Source organism: Scyliorhinus canicula, chromosome 4 (genome assembly GCF_902713615.1).
Source record: "Scyliorhinus canicula chromosome 4, sScyCan1.1, whole genome shotgun sequence".
Taxonomy (NCBI): Eukaryota; Metazoa; Chordata; class Chondrichthyes; order Carcharhiniformes; family Scyliorhinidae; genus Scyliorhinus; species Scyliorhinus canicula.
Window position 1 is genome coordinate 143168560 of NC_052149.1, and position 25185 is coordinate 143193744.

Below are 25185 nucleotides of genomic sequence, written 5' to 3' on the forward strand. Positions count from 1 at the left end.
GGCATAAAGGAGCCCAAGCAAAATTGGAGGCAATGGGAATCAGGGGGGAAAACTCTCCGTTGAAGTCATACCTAGCACAGAGGAAAATGGTTATTGTTGTTTGAGGTCAATCATCTTAGATCCAGGACATCATTGCAAGAGCTCCTCAGGGTAGTATATTTGGCCTAAACAACTTCAGCTGCTTCATCATTGATCTTCCTTCCATCATAAGTTCAGAAGTGGGGATGTTTGTTGAAAATTGCACAATGTTCAGCACCGTTCACAACTCCTCAGATACTGAAGCAGTCCATGTACAAACTCAGCAAAACCTGGACAATAGCCAGGCTTTGAGTCACAAGGGGCAGATAGCATTTGCAGCACATAAGTGTCAAGCAAGGACTATGTCCACCAAGAGAGAATGTAACCATTGCCCCAGGACATTCAATGGCATTACCATCCTCAAATTCCCATATCATTATCCTGAGGTTTACCATTGGAAAGAAGCTGAACTGGACTAGCTATATGAATACTGTGGTTACAAGAGCATGTCAGAAGCTAGGAATCCTGCGCCAAGTAACTCACCCCATGACTGCCCAAAGTCTGTCCACCATCTACAAGGCACAAGTGTGATGAAATATTCTCCATTTGTCTGGATGAGTGCAGGTCCAACAAAACCCAAGAAGCTCGACACCATCTAGGACAAAACAGGCAACTTGATTGGCACCCCAACCAAGAATATTCACTCTCTCCACCATCAGCATACTGTGGCAATAGTGTGTACCATCTACAAGATGTACTGCAGGAACTCACCAAGGCTCCTAAGGCAGTACCTTCCAAACCCATGACCGACACCATAGGTACATGGGAACATCGCCACCTGCAAGTTCCCCTCCAAGCCATCCTGATTTGGAAATATATCACCATTCCTTCGCTGTCACTGGGTCAAAATCCTGGAATACCCTAACTTCGCCGTGGCTGTACCTGCACCACATGGACCATTGCTGTTCAAAAAGGCAGCTCACCATCATCTTCTCAAGGACAATTAGAGATGAGCAAAAATGTTGGCCTTGCCAGCAATGCCCACATCCCATAAATGAATACAAGATCGGACCAACAGAGCGATCTACTTGGTTCACCGCCCCTTTCAGACTTTTCTTGAACCTCCTTTCCTGCCCAGACCTCTCCCCTCCACATCTCTTCATGGCTTCCCAGATCCTTCCCCTCCTTGTCAGAGATACCAAAACCTCTCTCCTCCCCTCACCCTCAGCACCTGGACCTGAGAAGGCCACCCAGATTCAGAGACCCCCCACCAGCCCAAAGCATTGCTGAGTGCAGCAACCACTTCCGATCCAGATACAACCCAGACAGAGTTGAATGATTGCATCCCAAAGCCCCATTTGTAGAAAACCAGAGAAGAGCGATGCTGGCCATTGCTGCTGTTCCTTTGTGGTTGTGTCTGCTGGTACAATCGCAGATGATGTTACTACTAGACAAGTCAGATCCCAGGATGAACCTGGCTTGATTGATCCCAACTTATATGTTTTGATTAGATACATGGATGAACAAAGTCACAGGGCTTCCCATGAACATTTAAAAAAAGAATAGAACATGTATTAAGCAAGAAAAGATTAACTATCATCCTATACATCTTCCCCACAACTATAACTTTACAGGTATTATTTGTAAAGATAAAACAAGTTACGAAATCTATCTTATACCATACTTATAATGATCACAGTAAGTAGATGATCCATGTGAGCAGGGGAGTGGGGGAGACACAGTAGTTAGCTCTGCTACTTCACAGCACTAGGGACCCGGGTTCAATTCCAGCTTTCGGTGACTGTCTGTGTGGAGTTTGCATGTTCTCCTGTGTCTGTATGACTTTCCTCCAGGTGCTCCAGTCTAAAGATGCACAAGTTAGGTGGATTGGCCATGCTAAAATTGCCCCTTTGTGTTCAAAGATGGGGTTAGGGTGACAGAGCAGGGGAGTGGGCCAAGGTAGGGTGCTCTTTCAAAGGATTAGTGCAGATGGCAAATGGTCTCCTTCTACAACGTAAGGAATATACGATTGATTCTATGATTAGGCAAAATGTGGTCAGACACCCCACAATCTGAAACCAAGTGACAGATGTCAGTCAATGCAACGTCTGCGGATTTCTCATCAATTCCCCCCAGACACTTGTCACATTGTGAGCCAACTGATCTCACTGGAACCCTGGCTTTCACATAAGGGTTTCCAAACTCCAGTACTGGCAGTCAGAGAGATTTAGCTGTACAGGTCCATAGGTCACTGAAAGGGGCAACACAGGTGGAGAAGGTAGTCAAGAAAGCATACGGCATGCTTGCCTTCATTGGCCAGGGCACTGAGTATAAAAAATTGGCAAGTCATGTTGCAGCTGTATAGAACCTTAGTTAGGCCACACTTGGAGTATAGTGTTCAATTCTGGTCGCCACACTACCGGAAGGATGTGGAGGCTTTACAGAGGGTGCAGAAGAGATTTACCAGGATGTTGCCTGGAATGGAGGGCATTAGCTATGAGGAGCGGTTGAATAAACTCAGTTTGTTCTCACCATCCTTCTAATTAGCTCAGATGTCTAGCTTCTCACAAGCTTTCTTTAAATCTGGTTCCTGCAGCTGTCTCTTTAATCCAGAGTCCTTTCTCTGCCAATTACTTTAATTTCCCTGAACAAAACTTTGTTCACATTTCTGTTCTTTGTTCCTTTGACAAAACTGTCTTCTTGAGACATTCTTTTGTCCCCCACTTCCTGGTTTCCGGGACTTTGTTTTGTTCTTTTCGGAAATCGGCTCTCTGGAGTTCCCTGTCCTGTGCCCAGCTGCTCCAGGCATTAACTGACTGAAAAGCTCTTGCTGTCTCAGGGTGGCTCCTGGTTGCTAAGCAACAGCCAAGATGTTTTTAAACCATTGTCGTAAAACCCTCACTACAATACAGGGATCTGAACCAAACAGAAGTAATTAACCCTTCTTAACAAAAACATATAAACACAAAATAAAGCTTACTTAAATTATTTCCAATGCCCAGAAAAAACAAATATAAATGACTGAAAACTGCCTCTATTTCCTGACACTGCACATATACACTCTACCAGCTCGGGGCTGTGCATGCGCAAATACTAGCCATGATTGGGCAGCGATGAGAGGAGATATCCTGGGCAAATGGCATCTTGGGAAGCCCACAACCAAATCACAAACAGGTCAAATTCCAGCATGGTCTCGGAAAATCTTTCACCCTGATAGAAGACTTTTGGCCTCCCCTTATGTTGGCTGTCAGTCTCTTCTCATGCTTTCTGTTCGATTTTTCACTTTCTTTCTGAATTTACTCCTCCGTTATACTCCTTCATGCAGCTCTGAATAAAACGACAGAAAATTGCCAGATACATTCAAAACATACATAAAAATGCTTCACGGTGATAGTGGTTAGCACTGCTGCCTCACAGCTCCAGGGTCCCACGTTCGATTTCCCGCTGGGTCACTGTCTGTGTGGAACTTGCACGTTCTCCCCGTGTCTGCGTGGGTTTACTCCGAGTGCTCTGATTTCCTCCCACAATCCAAAAATGTGCAGGCTAAATTGGCCCATAGTGTCCAAAAGGCTGCATCGGGTTACTTGGTTACAGGGATTGGGTGGAAGCCTGGGCAAGGTGCTCTTCCCAGGGGCCGGGCAGACTGAATGGGCCGAATGGCCTCCTCCGGCATTGTAAATTCTATGAAAACATGGTCAGTTCTTATCCATTGCACCCCCACTCCCCAACCATTGGCACAAAGATGAAGAACGCCCGCGTACGCTTTTTGGACGTGTAGCTGCTGAGCCACTTGTTGCGGTTGGAACACGCCCCTGGGGCGTGTGTGTATGAGACGGCAGCGTGGGCGACGGGCGGGGCTCAAGGTGCTGCGCGCGGGAACACGGGGGGAGGGTGCCTCTGCGCGCAAGGGGCGGGGTCTGTTCGGTGACGCAGCAAATGTTGGTCGGCGTGATGACGTTTAGACGTGTTGACGTCTTGACTGGTTGGTAGCCGGGTGCCTGGAGGAAGAGGAGGAGGGAGTATTGGGTCAGAGGGGGTGGTTTGCCTACCTGGCTACCCCTTTTCGTGTTCACCAAGTCCTCGCTGTGAATTATTGGGTTACTTTACCTCAGCAGCAGTAGTAGTGGCAGCGGCGGGCGGTCGTGGTGGGGGGGGAGGAGAGGGAGTGAGTGAAAGTAGATCAAATTGCCGGACGGGGAGCGAAGGCCGCTGTGGAAGCGAGAGGAGGCAAAGATGCTGAACATGTGGAAAATGCGCGAGCTGGTGGATAAGGCGTGAGTAGATCATGGCGGGCGGTTAAAATGAGCGGAAAGGCGAAAGTTGGTGGCGGCTCCTTCGGGTCGGAGGTGACACGTCAGTGGGTGCGCGACGTCAGGCCCAGCCACTGTCATGGCCTCCCCTGAGTGGCATCCTGCACCTCCACTCCTTCACAACCATTCTACTTCCCTGTCACCATGAGTAACGGGAGCATTCCTTTTCAACACCCCCCCCCCCCCCCCCGTTGTGCCAATGTCCGGGTCCAGTGCACATCTGATGCCGAAACTCCCAATCCAAAGACTTGAGCACATCACCTGGAGCCGGCACTCTTTAGTGCAATGCCGTGGGAGTGCCTCCCTGTCGGAGCGGCTGTACTTTGGACTCGACGTTAAAATCGAGACCCCCTCAGATGCGCATGAATGATCCCAAGGACACTATTTCGAAGGAGTGCAGGGGTGTTCTTCCTGTTGTCATGGCCAGTGTTTATCCCCTAGGCCGGCATCACTAAAAGGCAGATAATATTGGTCGTAAATCTCGATACTTTTTAATGAGATTTTGCTGTGTGTAAATTGGCAGACACTGCCCACATAAATGAGGGATGACACTTCGTAGTGAAGTGCTATGTGATGTCTCCCTCAACACAGATTATTGCATTTTTTCACTTGCCTCACTTGTACCTTGGATTATAGTGTTAATGTCAAATTCTGTTTATCTGGAACCTTTGATGATCTTTGTTAGAAAGGGAATTGCTTTCAACAATCTTGTCTGTGTATAATTGAATCCATAAGCTTGCAATGACAGATTGTCAAAGTCTGATTATATTATCTGGTAGGACAGAATTCTAATGTATTTTGTGCAAAAGTATTCTACGATTATGTCTCAATTTATTCTGAAAAGCTGCAAACCATTGGCCTATTTTGAAGTTTATTGATACGGACCTGGTTTAGTGCCAAGCAGAATAAGCGAAGAGTTTCAAAGTTTGTCAAATTGGGCTCACTTGGAGTGATAATTGTTATCACTTTTAGAGTATGGCCTTATTCCAAAAAATAAGCGCAACTTCATATATTTGAATCAGTGTCGATGTTTCCACTCATAAATATTCTTAATGCTATCATTGCCTCTAACCACAGCACTTAAATCCATCCATCTTCCCAACTCAAATATTCGGATAAAAGCAAAATAGTGCAGATGCTGAAAATCTGAAATAAAACAGAAAATACTAGAAAACCTCAGCATGTCTGGTATCTGTGGAGAGAAACAAATTTAATGTTTTGAGTTTGTATGACTCTTCGCTGTCTATTCAAATATTTGAATGCTTGCTGTAGGCAAATCGGCTGTGACGTTTCCTACATTCCAACAGTGACCATATTTTGCAAAATACTTAATTGGCGGCAAACAGTTGAGATTTCTGCTGGTTGTGAAAGTTGCTGTATGAATGCAAGACTTTTTACATGGTGTATACAAAAAATCTATTTGCAGTTCTTGGTACTTCATTTTTTTAGTCAAATTGAAAGGTTTGTAATTGCCCAGCTTTTTGGTGTCTAAAGCATCTGTCATATTCCCCAGCAAGTTTGACATCAATTCGTACATTTAGCCGCCGTGTGCTTTTCCTGAGGCTGGAAAGACTGCTGACCATTGTACCACACATTTGTTCCTGGTAATACTTAATTACTGACCGTTTTCCTGTTTTCTTTTTATACTGGTATTTAGGGTTACCACATTGACAACTAGTTTTGGATTGTAAAATCCTGTTTTTATTTGATGCAGGATATGTGGAAATTTTCTAAAATGTAAACAAACAACAAGCCTGATTTTAAAAAAAAATCAAAGTTGATGGCCTTCTACCCCATTTGGAAGAACATACAGTGCAGAAGAAGGCTATTTGGCCCATCATGTCTGCACCGACCCACTGAAGCCCTCACTTCCACCCTATCCCTGTCACCCAATAACCCTTCATAACCTTTTTGGTCACGAAGGACAATTTATCATGGCCAATCCACCTAATCTGCACGACTTTGGACTGAGAGGGGAAACCGGAGCACCTGGAGAAAACCCACGCAGACACGGGGAGAACATGCAAACTCTGCACAGACAGTGACCCAGCAGGGAATCGAACCTGGGACCCTGGCGCTGTGAAGTCACAGTGGTATCCACTTGTGCTACCGTGCTGCCCACTAAGAAATGGAATACATAACATTTCAATATTTAACAGAAAATCAATATGATTATGTTTACAAAAATGCATAATCACCAAATCAAATTGAGCTATCTCCAAATTTAAATGTGAACTACTGGGAGAGGGGGGTGGGGGTGGGAGAGGGGGGTGGGAGAGGGAGACGGGGGTGGGAGACGGGGGTGGGAGAGGGGGGGTGGGAGAGGGGGGTGGGGGTGGAAGAGGGGGTTGGGGGGGGGGGGGGAAGAGGGGGGGTGGGGTGGTGCAGACAGGTTGGCAAGAAAGTGGAATTGAGACAACAACCAGATCAGCCATGACCTAATTGAATGGCGGAGCAATTTTGAATGGCCTTCTGCTCCCATGGACTTTGGTCCTATGTGCAAAATTATGCACACTTTCATGAGTTTATCAACAAAATTTTTATATCAGAAAATATTTACTTGAAATGACCTTCAAAAAATGACATATTATGTATTTTACTTTTCACAATTTACACACAAGAATTTGGTTAGTCTGCAGGTGATAATGTAAACAATGATGAACTCTCGGACTTCATTAGTCATGGACCCAATGACAACTGCTCATTGTTTTCCCTCCTCAAAGACGGGGTGCAGTTCCAGAGGCCCTGTAAGATATTGTTTAAAAGGCCATTATTCATTTGTGAGCAGGCTGTTCAACTCTGGAGAACGTTAAAGCTCAACCCTGTGCTGTAAGCATGATCAACCTGTTCCACAAGAGAAGGCGTTACATTCCAGCACCCAATATCTCCACGTCCACATTCCAACGTTGTTACCTGGATTTTCTTTTTAATAGGCACAGATCTGTTTTCAGATCCACTGGTAGGAATATCTTGTTTGTCAAGTAGAGCTGTTTCATCAGAGGAAAGCAAGAGAAAGAAACTGCCTCAAACAATTGAGCCATTTCAGACCTATGGGTTTTCTGCTTTGCAATATTTGACAGTTGAAGAAGAAGCAAACCAAAATTGTGTTGACAAGTTGATGTGTATCAATGCATTTTTTTAACTTGACCTCCCCACCCCTTTCCAAACACACAGAAACATCTGCTTTGGGTAGAGAGAGAGAGTAGCTGAGCAATACAGATCAGGAAGCCTTGTAATCTCTGGGCTGTGCTGAATTCCATCTGGGTAGCAGTATTGGTGCTACAGTTGGCTTTGGGGCTTCTCTGTTAGGAAAGGGATAAATGACAAGGCATTTTGACATCATTTTGTCTAGTGATTGTTGTTGGAAGTCTGTGTTTGGAGTGAGGACAAGATTGAGGCCCAGGCAGCACGGTGGCACAGTGGTTAGCATTGCTGCCTACAACGCTGAGGACCCGGGTTCGAATCCCGGCCCTGGGTCACTATCTGTGTGGAGTTTGCACGTTCTCCCCGTGTTTGCGTGGGTTTCACCCCCACAACCCAAAGATGTGCAGGTTAGGGGCTTTTCACAGTAACTTCATTGCAGTGTTAATGTAAGCCTACTTGTGAAAATAATAAAGATTATTATTATTATTTATACCAGAAGAGTCAATTGCCTCCTCTCCCCTGAAGTAACCTGGCTTGTTGAGAGCCTCCAATGTTTTTGGTTTCAAGTTTCCAGCATCTGCAAGAATTTGCTTCTTCATCCTTCTTTATAAGTAAATTGCTGAAAGGTATTGCATAAGGGGCAGCAGGGTAGCATGGTGGTTAGCATAAATGCTTCACAGCTCCAGGGTCCCAGGTTCGATTCCCGGCTGGGTCACTGTCTGTGTGGAGTCTGCACGTCCTCCCCGTGTGTGCGTGGGTTTCCTCCGGGTGCTCCGGTTTCCTCCCACAGTCCAAAGATGTGCAAGTTAGGTGGATTGGCCATGCTAAATTGCCCGTACTGTATGGTTAATGGGGGGATTGTTGGGTTACGGGTATACGGGTTACGTGGGTTTAAGTAGGGTGATCATTGCTCGGCACAACATCGAGGGCCGAAGGGCCTGTTCTGTGCTGTACTGTTCTATGTTCTATGTAGGTAGATTGGCCATGCTAAATTGCCCCTTAATTGGAAAAACTAAATAAAAAAAGATTGAGGCCCAGAAGTCACCGTACCCTGATGACATTTAGTGGGTGGGATTTTCCACCCATCCCCTGTGGTGTGTTTAGTGGTGGCGGCCCACCGTTGACTGCCAAAGATCCTGTCACTGCCAACCCCCTACCTCTGGGGAAACCCATAGTGGGGGTTTGCCATAGGTTGGACCAGAATTTCCGCCGGTGGGAACAGCCGGAGAATTCCAGCCGCTGTGTAGATTCACATGTGGAGGACAAAGACTGTGACTGGTACATAGAAAATTATACATCTGTGAAGAGTCAACACCTTCAGGGCCAAAGGATTGGGGTAAAGTTGATGGAGAAAGGAGTCATAAAAAGCACAATCAGCATTATATTGGAGTGACACTTCTTGCATTATCCAAGACTGTGTTGTTTGCTATGGTTAATGCAATGTTGCCTGTTGATTTTAGCTCTCACTTGCATGTGTACTGTGTTACGGCACCCGGACTAGTGCACGGTCAATTCCAGCCCCATTCAACCTGGAGTCTCAACACAATTGAATTAACCAATGATTCTTAGAAAAATACCTGAAGTCTTTGGCCCTTGGCTTCCCAATAATTACAGTCACCAGGTTTGTAAATACAAACACAATTTCCCTTTTTTATTAACAAGAACTGTAATTAAATATGCGGCAAATACAACTGGTTAACTATTATCTAATTCCCCACTTAAACTTGTCCTCCACTCTCTACACAAATCATTAAATGGTTTCAAGAAAGAGATGGATATATTTCAAATAAACAGATTAAAACGATATGGGAACAGACAGGAGGTGGATGTGAGATCAACCATTATCTGATTGATTGGCAGAGCAGGCTCAATAGGGCTGAATAGGTGACTTCTCCTAATTCCTATGTTCCTACATTCACCATGTTCATCCATGGATCAAAAATAATAATGGCAAAATAAAAGGGGAAATAAGGGAATAAACAAAAAGAACCCTTGCAACTGTTACTGCATCAATATTATACTGCTTCTTGATCACTAAGAGGAGGAACTTTAACTGTTTAGGAGCACGTTTGATGAAAGAATTCCCCTTTCAAATTTAAGTCTTGCAACACCAGGTTGAAAACCAACAGGTTTGTTTTGAATTAATGATTCAAAACAAACCTGTTGGACTTCAACCTGGTGTTGTAAGACTTCTTACTGTGCTCACCCCAGTCCAACGCCGGCATCTCCACATCATTTCAAATTTAAGGTAATATACAATACATAAGAGGGTTAAATAGAAATAATTGAAGGGGCAAAATAACAGTGTTTTTGAGTAATAATAGATGTGTATTTGCTGATCAGTTTGACTGGAACATCAAAAAGCTGATTTGGTCTGGCAGTTCGTTAAGTACTCGGTGTTGCAAGGCATGCTCAGTTCAAGGATTCTTTCTAAGCAAATCAGATGTGATGCTTAAACTGGTCCTTCCAGTTTCAAAATCATAAAGATGCATAGTGTTGTAAGTTTGAGTCATCACCAGTTAGGTTTTCAACAGCATAGTCTGTTTCTGCAGTGGAGTTAGGAAAACTTCAAAAAAATGAACATAGTTTGTTTCTTAATATTGCAAATATATTTTTTAACTCACTTTTGAATTATATAACATGGTTCTTAGCATTTTTAGATCAACTAATTCCTAAGAAACCTTGATCCAGGAAAGCGTTTTCCTGCTTCATGAGTTTTTAACTTTTTGAAAGTCATTGTGGCCCGAGGTAAGAATTTAAAAATTGTGGAAAACCTAAATGCTTGTGCTTCATCCAAATCCATAGCCAATTTGATACTGTTCAACCAACCAGTAGTGAATAAATGCATAATACTGCAGAGAACAGACATTTATTTTAAAAATGCTTTCATTGCTAATGGAAAATCCTGAATGGGTTCCAATTTCTATTCCAGTTAAATATCACCTCAAAGCTTTGGTGTTGCTCTTTCATTTTAAGTGGCAGGCAACCAAGCAGAGCACATACAACTTGTGTCAGTGTGCTTTTATCTTTGCAAACTTTAATTATTTGGATACTCTTACACACTTCAAAGGAATGATAAGCCCTAAGTAAAATGATTAACACGTCAGCAATTTGATTATCAAGACCTACTTGAAAATGACATGGAGTGTTTGGTTTTTGTGCTTCTATCTATATTTACCTATGGGATTCAGTTAGTTTACATTATGCTGTCATACATTGATATCTTAAAAGCATTCATTGACCAACTTGTATGTGTTATATTAACTCTTTAAAATAGGTTCCAAAATCTGCATCAAAAGGTGTAACTTTAAGTCTGCTCCACTGTGAATCTTTGTGCTGGATCACCTCCTCCCTCACCAGTAAATATCGGCTCTTCCCTCTGCTTCCATTCTACTTTTACCTCAAATGAACTCTGCAGGTTCTGGAGTCGATCTCCTTTTACCCAAACTTGGTGATGTGATTTCTGCTTTAGAGCATTGACCATTTGCACTCAGATAGATAGGAATTCCTGATGGTGTGATAATTTTACAGTAGCAGGGGGAGTCACCTGCAGTTTGCAGAGTCATCAGATTGAGGTGCAAGTGATAAGATTAAAAACTGAGATAATGAAACAGGATTTTTTTTTCTTTGAATGCTTGATTAAGAATATGGTCTCAATTTTCTAGAAATCCTGACATTGATGAGGGACAAGTTATTGAGAGCCAGCCAAACAAATGTTTAGTACTCTTATCCTTTCCTATTCATACCTTTAGTGGTTTTGAGAGCACTTAATCACAGCATGGTACTTTAGCTTAAAATTTTACAATACATTGACATTACTTTTTCATGTAGCTATTGCATGCAAAAGAAAAAGCATCTTCACTTGCCTGATTTGTTTTTTTAAAGAAGGCACTGTTAAGGTGTTGACCATTTCAGAAAGAAAATCAATTTGAAGGTCTTAGCAACTTTTGACAAATTACCAGCTTTTATGCACTATATCATTGCGCTTTCCGTTGACCCTAGCAATTTGTTTCCTTATTGTAGATTGAGTTTGCTTTTGCAGGATCTTTTCCATTGTTTTTTTTTTCAGTTGTTAATGTAAGACAATAGTTTTTACACTTGTTTTGTTGCCTTATTTTGAAGTTAGATATGATGGTGGCTTGTTTCTGTTCCTGTGGGAGTGTTCTTGATTTCTGCATTCAGAAAGTGACTTGTATTTGGTATTAATCAACTGCTCACAATCCCAGAATTCTTCAGGTTGAGGGCTGGGTTGGTTGATATGAAGGATGATTTTGAGCTCTGCTGCTTGGGGAACTGTGGCCTTTGCAAGGTTGTAATTGGAATAAGACTGTAATTGTTGGCTTTGTTGCAGGAAATATGAGCTGTATTTAGACTTCAGTATTCTGCATCTGTCCAAATCTTTGAACAACACAACAGCCATAGAAATTCATAAAACATCCCACCTGCCTGAACAACGTTCTATCAAGTGGTTTTCAAAGGCTGGACTGCAATAGAAGCTGTTTCGAAAAATAATTCTGTCAGTTGTAAACAGAAAATTCTCTCATTCTTCCTGTGTCTGTGTGGGTTTCACCCCCACAACCCAAAGATGGGCAGGTTAGGTGGATTGGTCACGCTAAATTGCCCTTAATTGGCAAAAAATAATTGGGTACTCATAAATTTGTTTTTTAAAAAGTTGTAAACAGAAAATTCTGTTGCTTGCACACAAAAGTTAAAATACAAAGTTAATAATCACTTAGTTGCATCAAGATTGCTGGATCCTGTGTTGGACTTTGTTCCAGGTACTGAATGACTTTCTGTGCTCCCTGCAACCACCAGGACTAATTTCAGGAGACAATTACCGTTGTTTAATTTGCCTCTTCAGTTGGATCCTTTCTGTTTAATGTCTAAAAATAATTGTGTGCTATTGTTAGTTTTGTGGTCCACTTTAACTGTTTCTGCTTCATTAATTTGGTTTTTGGCAGTTCGCAACTTTCAAAATTATCTGCCGACCAAATGCAGAAACCCCTTTTGTTTACTTGCATTGGATGAGCATTTGTTTATTCCGGCCAATTTTCAATAGTTGAGATTGAACATAAAATGTTTCAGCCAGAATCGTGCAAAGTCTTGTTCCTTCACCAAGACTAATGTGCCAAATCCCCACAAACTTTAAGAAATAGATTATTTTAAGTTTGGTCGCCGTTATGTTGGTAAACATGGCAGCCAATTGATATACAAGAAGATTCTAAAAAATATTAATGAATGATGACTTAATTTGTTTTCTTGTGGTGCCACTGAGGAATGAGTCTTGTCTAAGGCTCTCCGACAACTTGCTGCTTCTTTCAAATATGTTGTGGAAACTTTAGTGCAGATACGGCCTTAGTTAATTTTCAATTCATAAAAAGGAACCCTGATGAAACAGAGGACAGGGATAGAGACACAAATCACTGTATATTTCAGGAATTGTAGTTCAGTAGATCCGTCTGAGGGAGGTCTGCTGAGGCAAATGCAATGAAGTCACAGGAGAATTTGAGTGTATGTACGCAAGTGCAAATAAGACCATAAGAAATAGGAACACGAGTAGGCCGTTTGGCCTCTTGAACCTGCTCCACCATTCAATAGGATGGTGGCTGATCTGGCATTCCTCGCGTCCACTTTCTTGCCCTTTTCCCCATAACCTTGCAGGCAAAAATTACTGCTTGGGACAATGATAGAGTGGCAAAGAGGGGACATTTTTTTTTTAAAGAAGGGGAGGACTAATAACTTGATATTCCTGGCTACAGAGAATTGAAGAAAGAAAGGAGGTGAAATTATCTATTATATTACTGGAAGAGGTTGAGGTAGTTGAGGGCTCGAGTATCTACTTGGTGAGAATTGAGAACAACTAAGGAGCTGTTGAATTACCAAAGGCCAAATAGTGGGAAGCAGATGAGTAATAAATTAGAGAAAGGCGCAAGATCTATTGAGTAACGACAATGGGGGATTTCAGTGTGGACTGGTATAGTAATAGTGTAAAGGATAAAGGGAGGGAGGAATTTCTTCAATATAAACTTAAAATGCTGGAAATACTCAGCAGTATCTGAAGAGAGCAGTAAGCAGTCTTACAACACCAGGTTAAAGTCCAACAGGTTTGTTTGGAGTCACTCGCTTTCGGGGTCACTCGACTGATGAAGGAGCTGTGCTCCGAAAGCTAGTGACTCCAAACAAACCTATTGGACTTTAACCTGGTGTTGTAAGACTTCTTACTGTGCCCACCCCAGTCCAAAGCCGACATCTCAACATCATCAGTAACTGAAGAGAGAAAGAGATTACGTTTCAAGTCTGTGAATTTCCTGAAATGTGAACAAGAGAACTTTCATAATCAGTGGTTCACACCCAATGAGGAAATAAATGGTGCTGGATCTACTTCTGGGGAATGAAGTAGAGTGTGTTTCGGTGCATGTGGAAAACCGTACTCATCAGGTTTAGAGCAGCTATGGAGATTGACAAAGAACCAAGCGTAAAAATACTTCACTGGGGGAGGGCTAACTTCAGTGAGTTAAAAAGGGATCTTGCTGAGGCTGAATACAAAAGTACAGAGGTGATTTAACAAAGGGAGTAAGGGGGCAGATAATTTGTGAGAATATATTGGCAGTTAATAAAATGTGAACTTGTACGATTAAAGAACCTGAAGCATTGTAGGTTCAAAATTGTCCAAGGGACAGTAAACAGTATTGGTAGAAGAGTCATTAGACTCAAAACATTAGCTCCCTTTTCTCTCCACAGATGCTGTCAGACCTGCTGTGATTGTCTAGTCTAGTATTTTCTGATTTTATATTGGTAGATGGTTGTTTTTAGACAGGAGGGAAATATAAAGTGGTTCCTGGAATCATAATTAAAACTATTTCTTTTTGACTTGTGTCAGTGACTTGAATTTGGATGTACATGGTATAACTTCAAAGTTTATACACAACACCAAAATTTGGAAATGTAGTAAACAGAACAAAAACAACAGACTTTAAAGATGGATACTGATTTTCATCTTTTGATTAAGATCCATAAATGTGAACTGATATATTGTGGCAGGTAGAGCAAGGAGAAGCAATATAAATGAAATGGTACAATTTTAAATGGAATACAGGAATCAGTAACCTGGAGGTGGCAGGGCAAGTTGAGAAAGCTGTTTTTGTTTTAAGATATGGTACCTTTTGGATTTATTAATGGAGGCATACAGCACAAAAGCAAGATAGCAATGCTAACCCTTTACAAAACACTGGTTAGGCCATAAGGATGGTGTCCAATTCTGGGCACGGAAATTGAGAAAAGTCTATGGAGAGGGTGCTGAAATGATTCAGCAGAAAGAAACCAGGTTGAGGATTTTGGGTTACATGGAGAAACTGGAGAAGCAATGGTTGTTGAGTAGAAAAGACTAAGAGAAAATTTCATAAGAGGTGTTCAAAATGCTGAAGGGGTTTGATGCAGTAAATAAAGAGAAAATGTTTCCAGTGGCAGAAGGATAGGTAACCAGAGGACACAGATTTAAGGTGGTTGGCAAAAGAACCAGAGGCAAAGTGTGGAAACATTTTTGTAATGCAGCAATTTATAATTTTGGATTCGATGCCTAGAGGGATACTAATTGCAGTTTAACTTTCAAAAACAAGTTATAGAATAGTACAGCATAGAAGAAGACCATTTGGGCCATTGTGTATGCTCTTTCAAATAGCAATCCAGTTAGTCCCATTCCCCAGCTCTTCCACTATGATGGTTGTAGAGCTTTTTACTCCCAAGTATTTATTAAGGGAAGCACGGTAGCATTGTGGATAGCACAATTGCTTCACAGCTCCAGGGTCCCCAGGTTCGATTCCGGCTTGGGTCACTGTCTGTGCGGAATCTGCACATCCTGCCCGTGTGTGTGTGGTTTTCCTCCGGGTGCTCCGGTTTCCTCCCACAGTCCAAAGATGTGCAGGTTAGGTGGATTGGACATGATAAATTGCCCTTAGTGTCCAAAATTGCCCTTAGTGTTGGGTGGGGTTACTGGGTTATGGGATAGGGTGGAGGTGTGACCTTGGGTTGGGTGCTCTTTCCAAGAGCCGGTGCAGACTCGATGGGCCGAATGGCCTCCTTCTGCACTGTAAATTCTATGAAAAGCTACTATTGAATGTGTTTCCACTACCCTATCAGGTGGCATGTTCCAAATCCTAACCAGCTATTGCATTAAAAGGATTATTGAAGGGTCAGTAAGCAGGAGTGGCAGACAGTTGTTTTTAACCTGGAAAGGGGTCTGAAGTGACTCCTGGGGTTATAATTAATACTGTGTCTCTTTGACTTCTATCCATGACCTGACTTTGGATGTACATGGTATAACTTTAGATTTTGCTCTTGTCTGTCTGCATACTTTACTAGTAATCTTAAGGGCAAAAACGGCTTGCATTTAAATAGAGCATTTTGGAACCACTGGACTTCCCAAGTTTTGATCATGTCATGTAAAGCTACTATACATTAGAACACATTTATTTCGTCCCATAGGTAGCATTTTGGAGATTCTTTTACAATCTCATTGTGTTGTTTGCAAAGCTGTCTTGAAAGAGCATTTGAATTTAAGGACATTTGCATTGGTGTTAAACAAATGATACAGAAATCCTGTTTTGGGAGAGAAATTTCCATACACGGTTTTACATTGGATTGGATTGGATTTGTTTATTGTCACGTGTACCAAGGGACAGTGAAAAGTATTGTTCTGCATGCAGCTCAGACAGATCATTCCATACATGAAAATAAAATAAATAATAGGGTAAACATAAAATACGCATGCTGCTCGAAGCTAGGGTACTAGTCTCTGCTGTGTAATATGGAGGCTCAGAGAACATGACTGGCTCTGTGTTGCGTTATTCCAATTGGTGGTCTTGTTCTGATGAAGTTTCAACACACTATCTCGGTTTTCATTCATTCCATTGCACTAGCGCGGGAGTGCTGCACGGTCAAAAGTGTCACTTTCCAGATGACGTTAAAACGGTGCCTGTATGGTTGATTTAAAACAAATGATCCTGTTTGTGCATTTAGCACAGCCTAAAGTTTCGACACTTCACTGAACCCATAAGGTGTTAGATAATTACCAATTTGTTCATGCAATATTTTTTCCAAGATAAGTGAGCTGGATTTAAATGCATATTTTAGCTCACAGACACCTGTAAAATAGGCTAAAACAGATCCAGATTAACAGTGCCAATTTAAAGCACCTAAATAGTAGTAGTGAATTTCTCTTCATACGCTGCTCACATGATGTAGAATGATCCTTCCTTTTAGAAAATAGAGCTGTAACCTCTATCAGAGGTTACTAGGACTACAACCGTTGACTGGCTTTTCCAGTTTGACAGGACTGGGCCTAGCTTTTGAATTGTCTAGCAGTACACAGCATGACTGAACTAAGAGTTTCATAATTCAAATGCTTAGACAAAGTTTTAATTGAGCAGAGGATTTGGAAATGTCAGCTTGTGCCATCTATTACTGGGTTGCCAAAATTAGTTCTTTTAGCACTCCAGAGGAGAATTGAATGGTTATCAGCCAGAAAGAACGACCTCAAATGGCTAGTACCCAGGTCCTTGCTGCTTCTGAGGAAGGCACGGTAGCATGGTTACCACTGTTGCTTCACAGCGCCAAGGTCCCAGGTTCGATTCCCGCTTGGGTCACTGTCTGTGCGGAGCCTGCACGTTCTCCCCGTATCTGCGTGGGTTTCCTCCGGGTGCTCTGGTTTCCTCCCACAAGTCCCGAAAGACGTGCTGTTAGGTGAATTGGACATTCTGAATTCTCCCTCTGTGTATCTGAAGGGGCGCTGGAATGTGACGACTAGGGGCTTTTCACAGTAACTTCATTGCAGTGTTAATGTAAGCCAACTTGTGAAAATAATAAAGATTATTATTATTATTTATACCAGAAGAGTCAATTGCCTCCTCTCCCCTGAAGTAACCTGGCTTGTTGAGAGCCTCCAATGTTTTTGGTTTCAAGTTTCCAGCATCTGCAAGAATTTGCTTCTTCATCCTTCTTTATAAGTAAATTGCTGAAAGTTATTGCATAATACATTGGAGAACATGATTTCCACCCCCACTCATGGCAGTGTGATTTCAGTTCCAAAACGAAAATCAGGAAATTAAAAGCTGGGGTCAGTGAAAGTGCCTATGGAGCTGTTGGACTCATGAAAATCTTCTGTTCCCTAGTATCCTTTAGGGGAGAAAACCTTACTCGTCTGACCTCTTGAGTTGAGCCCACACAAAAGTGTTGAAATTAATTGAGCTCTGAAATGGTCTACACTTGGTTGTATTAAAAAGAGTTCAACCTAAAAACTTGGTTGAAGTTGAGGTGCCTCTTAAAGCAGGAAAGGCAGGTGGAAGAGGATTAGAGAGGTAATTCCAAAACTTGAGGCTGAGACAGTTGAAGGCACGGCTGGCATTGAAATTCAGGGGGGACACGCAAGATGCCAGAATTGGAGGTGTGCAGAGGTCTATCTAAGGATAGAGCAAGTCAGAGATAGCGAGGAGATATACTATGGTGGGAGGATATGAAAATGGGGATGAGAATTTTATGATCAAGGCATTTCCAGACTGGGACCAGTGTTGTTTAGCGAGAACAGGAGTGAGAAATGACTGGGAGTTGGGAAATAAACAGCAGGTTTTAGTTGAGCTCAAGGTTACGGTTAAGTGGAAGCCCAACCAGGAGTTCACTGTATTGATTCAGTCTAGCATATGAGCTGAAGTAGGGGTGGAGAGCAGTGTTGTTACACAGGTTGAAGCGGATATGGGCCAGAGATTAAAAAATAAAAAATGCTGGAAATACTCAGGAAATCTGACAGCTTCTGTGGAGAGAGAAACCGAGTTTACTTCAGATCGTGATCTTTCATCAGAACTAAGACGTTAACTATTTGTCTCTCCATAAATGCTGTCAGACCTGCTGAATGTTTCTAGCATTTTCTGTTTTTATTTCCGTTTTTCAACAACCACAGTATTTTGCTTGCAGGGCATGGACAAGGTTGCAGGCTAACAAGTTCAGCTTCAGATGGTATCCAGGGAGAGGGAAGTGGTCAATAGCTAGGTAGTGGAAATTGTGGTGGGGGCCCAAAGACAATAGGTTTGTTCTTAATATTTAATATTGGAGAAAATGTCTACTTATCCAGAACTCTTTGTGTCCTTGTTGGCCACAGGTGGGATCCCAAAGGATTGGAAGATAGCCAATGTGGTCCCATTATTTAAGGGTTGCAAGGATGACCGGGGTCATTATAGACGAGTGAGCTTGACGTCAGTAATAGTGAAATTGTTGGAAAAGATTCTGAGATAGGATCTCTGCACAATTGGCATAGACACACAGCGCCAGGCCAGGCAGCATGGGTTTGTACGAGGGAGGCCATGTCTCAGTAATTTAATTGAGTTTTTTGAGGCGGTGACAAAAATGATTGACAAGGGAAGGGCTATGGATGTTGTCCACAGGAACTTTAGTAAAGCATTTGATGAGGTCCTTCGTGGCAGGCTGGTGCAAAAGATTAAATCACATGAGGTCAAGGGTGAACTCGTTGGATGGATTCAGTACTGGCTTGGCCATAGTAGACAGGATAGCAGTGGAAGAATGTTTTTCCGAGTGGAGGTCTGTAACTAGTGGTGTTCAGCAGGGATCAGTACTGGGACCTCTGCTGTTTGTAATATATATAAATGACTTGGAAGAAAACGTAACGGGTCTGATTAGCAAGTTTGCGGATGATACTAAGATTGCAGGAGTTGCGGATAATGATGAAGATTGTCAGAGAATACAACAGGATATAGATAGGCTGCAAAATTAGGTGGAGAAATGGTAGATGGAATTTAACCCGGACAAATGCGAGGTGATGCATTTTGGTAGATCCAATTCGGGTGGGAGCTATAAAATAAATGGCAGAACCATCAGGAGCATAGAGAGACAGAGAGATCTGGGCGTGCAGGTCCAGAGATCCTTAAAAATGGCAGCACAGGCGGACATGGTGGTAAAGAAAGCATATGGCATGCTTGCCTTCATAGGTCGGGGTATAGAGTATAAAAGCTTGAAAAGTATTTTACAGTTATAGAGAACGTTGGTTAGACCACATTTTGAATTCTGGTCACCACACTACCAGAAGGACGTGGAGGCATTGGAGAGAGTACAGAAAAGGTTTATCAGGATGTTGCCTGGTATGGAGGGTATTAGCTATGAGTAGAGATTGGATAAACTGGAATTGTTCTCCCTAGGGAGATGGAGGCGGAGGGGCGACCTGATAGAAGTTTATGAAATTATTAGGGGTATAGATAGGGTGAACAGTTGGAGGCTTTTTCCCAGGGCGGAATTGAAAATTAGAAGGGGGCACAAGTTCAAAATTGGGGGGGGGGGGGGGGGGGGGGGGGGAGGAATAGATTCAGTGGAATTGTGCGGGAGAAGTCAGAGGGTGGTGGTGCCTTGGAATGCACTGCCAAGTGAGGTGGTTGAGGCAGATATGTTAACAACCTTTAAGACTTATCTCGATAGGCACATGAGCAGATGGGGTAAAGAAAAATACAGGCGGTTGGTCTAGATCGGACACTTGATCGGTGCAGGTTTGGAGGGCCGAAGGGTCTGTTCCTGTGATGTATTATCCTTTGTTCTTAATGTTAGACCAGTCAGAATCTGGGAAGAGGAGGAGGGATGGTACTGGGATCAAATTGTGTCATCAGTAAACATGTGATCATCTGTATCAAAATCCTCAAACTCCAGCAGCACTGTGGGTGTACCCGCACCATATGGTGTGTGGTGGTTCAAGGTGGCGGCTCATCACACCTTCTCCAGGGCAATTAATAATGGGCAATAAATGCTGGTCTATTCCCACATAACGTGAACAAATAAAAAAGAAAGTGGAACTTGCTATTATGTTTTTTAAGTGAAGGTGCCAAATGATAACATGTCGCTGAGAAATAAGAGGGGCCAAAAATGAGATTTTTGGAGAACTCTAGATGTAGTTGTGTGTGAACAATATGATGAGCTATTACCAGTGATTCTCTTCCTGTGAATGGATAGATAGGAATGCAACCAAGTGAGAGCAGGTCCACCCAACTGGACAACAAAAGAGAGGCTTTGGAGGAGATGATATGGTTAACCCTGTGAACTATGAACATCCCTACTTCTGACTTTATGATGGAAAGAAGGTCATTGCTGAAGCAGTTGGTGATGGTTGGAACTCCTGCAGTGGTGCACTGGAGATGAACAGAGAAATTATTAAAAAATATATATTTTTATTAATCTTTTTCAGTTTATCAAAGTAGAAATGGCGAAACAAACAAGAAAACAGAAAGCCAAATCACGCACCCCCCCCCCAATCAACAACAAGAAAAAAGCCCCCCCAAGCATCTAATAGTGACCAGCTCCTTGAAGTAGACGATAAATGGTCGCCAACTCCTATAGAATCCTTCAATTGCCAGAGAGAGAATTCTAAAGAGGTTATATATCTAGACTGTTGACAGCACATCCACATAGGTGGGCAGATGTGAAGGGCTAGTGTAAGGCCATAAAGGATTTAAAGCACAAGTACAATTATTTAAAATTCGATGTACTAGGAACCTTCAACTCTTTGATCTAGTCACTACAAACCTAGATTGACTGCCTGGCAACATGGTTGGGAGGTTGAGTGCAATATCGGAAATTTGGAACTGGAACCCTCCTGTGTGCTTTTAAGCTGCTGTTGGCTCATAGACCTTAATGTGGATGCCAACTATTAATAACTTCCTTGTATTTGATATAGTGGTGGCATGCTGCATAATAACAGTGGCTCCATTCCCGTTATAAAGTATGAAGGTATTCATTTGCAATCTATCGCTAGAAACCTTATGACAGTGAGTTTTTGATAAATTGTCATAACTGTACTTGGTGGGGGGGGAGAAAAATCTGCACATTTATTTGATGGAATTATAAAAAAAGTCGCCAGGGAGGAAGTTTTCTTTTAATTAAATGGAACCCGGAAAAATAATTGCTTTTGGATAAAACCCCTGGCACAGATTTTTTTTTCCCTTACGTTTTGTTTAAAAAAGCTTTAAAATGTTTTTAAACGTATTTGTAAATTGACATAAATTATTGCAATTCTGAGTAATTTATTCTAAAATGGTTGCAGGCGTGTAGAGATTATTCCGAGACTGTTGCTTCAAATCCTAACAAATTGTGAAAATGAGTTCAATACTAATTTGAGGCTGGTGAAAAGTGATGTATTATAGTTGCTGGATTGTTGTTCAGAAACCCTACTGGTACATAATGTCGTCGAGTTATGGATTTTCTGAATACGAATGGGCCAGTTAGCCCTAGAGCCTTTACTGCCATTCAGTCAGATCATGGCTATTCTGACAGCTGACTCCATCTATCTGCTTTTACTCCACATTCTTCAATATTTTGGGTAACTGTTGCGATCCTCATGGAGATCCACAAACCAAATTTTCCGAATGTCTCCCCCCAAATGAAATTACCAACAAGATTTCACTATGTAACGGCAGCACGGTGACGCAGTGGGTAGCATTGCTGCTTCAAGGCGCCGAGGTCCCAGATTTGATCCTGGCTCGGGGTCACCGTCCGTGTGGAGTTTGCACATTCTCCCTGTGTTTGCGTGGTTTGCGCCCCCGCAACCCAAAGATGTGCAGTGTAGGTGAATTGGCCATGCTAAATTGCCCTTTAATTGGAAATAAAACCACACACACACGGACACACACACAAAAGGTGGCAGCAGTCTTGAACAATCTTCCACCACTGATAATTGATGCCAAAATGTGGCACCACATGGAATCTCACAGTCTTTCCAGCTTGATGGATTTAATCCTCAAGTCATCTTCAACAACAGCTCAACTCAGGGAGGTGGTCGTCATCCAAAAAGGCACATTCCTGAAAACCCTCATCAGCTAGATTCATGAAAGTCTTGAAGGCCCAGATTTCCCAGAGACTTATTTATCCAACCCTTAGTAAATTCCAATAAACAGTCTGGTTGGCTCTGAAAAGGTGAAGCAGGATCATGAGAATTGTTTAATTAACAATCCCTGCACTAACATTGCCTTCAGGTTTTGGGCCGTTTCAACTGTCACACAGCTCCTTATTGTAAATGTGTCTTAGTTCTCATCGCCCTATCTACAGAATTAAATCTACATGGCCACCGTATTTTAAATTCCTATGGGTACTGATCTAGGTCAAGGGTCACCAGGTCACATAGATCAGGATTTTTTTCTTGTCCAAAAGAACAGTTCCTTTTGCAAATGGTACAAACTCTAAAAAGTGATTTTGAAACATCTTTTAAAAAGGTTTCAGATTTCACAAACAATTTTAAGTAACTACAAGTGTACCATTCTGTAACTGCTTTTGGATCAAAGGTTGTCACTTAACAAAATTCCATAAATCTCCATTTTAATATTTGTGAATGATTTAGCATCAATTGCCAGTTGAGGAACTTTGTTCCAAACTGCTACCGCCTTTTGTATGTAGAAGTGATTCCTAATTTCACTTGTGAAAGGCCTAGTCTCTAATTTTTAAATTATTGCCCCGAGTCCCAGAATCCCCAACAGTCAAAATATCTTCTATCTAACCTATCTGTTCCCTGTAATACATGTTAAGCCAGTTATTGGTAGATGATGGAGCTGACTTGATTTTGAAACCTGTACGGACCTTCGTGTATTAATGTTAGATTTAAATTTGTTCGTAGCCTCAGCCATTCAATTGATACCGTCATCATTGCAACTTCGCTGCACTTTCTATTCTGATAATTCTGCCTACAAGTGTCTCTAAGCCCGCATTAAATGGTTGACTCTTAATGCCCTCTCGAATGGTCTATCAGCCGTTTGCATGTAAAATCAAACAATGGCACCATCTCGGGTACAACTAGTTATATAGGGTGATACTGGGCGGCACGGCAGCACAGTGGTTAGCACTGTGGCTTCACAGCTCCATGGCCCCGGGTTCGATTCCCAGCTTAGGTCACTGTCTGTGCGGAGTCTGCATATTCTCCCCGTGTCTACATGAATTTTCTCCAGGGGCTCCGGTTTCCGCCCGTAGCCCAAAGATGTGCAGGTTAGGTGGATTGTCCATTCTAAATTGCCTTAGTATCCATAATGTTAGATGGGGTTACTGGATTACAGGGCTTGGGTGGAGGTGTGGGCTTGAGAAGGGTGCTCTTCCCAAGGGCTGGTGCAGACTCAATGGGCCGAATGGCCTCCTGCACTGTAAATTCTATGATTCTATAAAGTGAGGTTTGACAACACCACCCCATCCTGAAAAAATGTTTAAAAAAGTATTTTGGGATTAATTGTATATTTAATAATTGAAAGGGATTATCCGTGTGAAATGTACTATATTGTTGAAAAAGATTTTTATCAGTGAGAAAATATTCACTGTTGGGTAATGAAGCACCCACCTGTCAGGGACTTGATTGTAAGGGGTCTGCCTTGATGAGTTACCAGTGTGATCATCTCTGGGCAGCTCCCATTCAACTGAGTGAACATCTGTGGTCTAACCTCAGACCCTGATCTTTATGCGAGCATGTGAATATAAAGTTTGATGGCATTCAAAGAATAATATTGGAAAATTTAACTTGTTATCTCGTAAGCAACCTGGACGGTTAAAATGTTGCAGTTTGCATCACCGTGGACCATTATCTCTCGAGTAAATTAACTTTGCTGGTTGGGAATATCTCGGACTTGACTCTGACCTCAAGCGTAAATTGGAATAATTGGAGATTTGTCCAGTTTAAGATAGCTACAACTGATATTTTGTGTGCATTCTATGCAAACATAATAGAACATAGAACATAGAACAGTACAGCACAGAACAGGCCCTTCGGCCCTCGATGTTGTGCCGAGCAATGATCACCCTACTTTAAACCCACGTAACTCGTATACCCGCAACCCCATTAACCTTACACTACGGGCAATTTAGCATGGCCAATCCACCTAACCCGCACATCTTTGGACTGTGGGAGGAAACCGGAGCACCCGGAGGAAACCCACGCACACACGGGGAGGACGTGCAGACTCCACACAGACAGTGACCCAGCCGGGAATCGAACCTGGGACCCTGGAGCTGTGAAGCATTGATGCTAACCACCATGCTACCGTGAGGCCCCTGTTCTTTTCAATGAAATCTTGTTATTAAACATTAAATAGCAGCACTGGAAACATCTATGAACATTTTAGTTTAGTACTTGATTGTGATTAGCTATATAATTTAAAACTACAGCTCTTAAAAAAAAAAAATTAGCACAACTGGAACTATCTAGGGGTTTAAAAACAAGACTACATGAGGTTACTGTATGGTAAATAGTTCACCAAGAACAGAAGCCCAAATGTTCATAATTCTTTCTACTTGGGGATAGAATTCTAAGTGTAACTTAATTACATTGTGCCTTTCATATCTTCAGGCCATCTCCAAGCACTTTATAGCCAATGATTTATTTCTGAAGTCTGTTAGGCAAATAAAGACGGCAACCAATTTACGCATTGCAGGAGCAACAAATAAGATAAAGATGCATATTTTTGGTATTGGTTGGATGAAGATTTTTAGGCAAGACACCAGGAACCTCAGCACCTTTTGATCTAATATAAAAACATTTTTACATCTATTTGTGTAGGCCGATTGGAACTTTGGTTTTAAATTGCATCTGAGAAATGACACATTTGGCAGTGCAGCATTGCCTCAGGAAGAATTAAATTGACACTGAGCTCAGAAACCTCCAAAATACTTGCAATTTTTTGATTTAAAGAAAGATGTAGCATAC

At 42.2% G+C, this 25185-nt stretch overlaps 1 protein-coding gene across 1 annotated transcript in view; it reads left to right on the forward strand.

Annotated features, from left to right (window-relative positions):
- Positions 1-3990: 3990 nt before the first annotated feature.
- The window catches only part of LOC119965051 (clathrin interactor 1-like), a 236983-nt gene continuing 215788 nt past the window's right edge, over positions 3991-25185 (forward strand). Inside the window, 1 exon segment of the mRNA XM_038795287.1 lies at positions 3991-4292. Within this exon segment, the coding sequence (XP_038651215.1) occupies positions 4252-4292 (41 nt within the window). The 5' untranslated portion in view covers positions 3991-4251.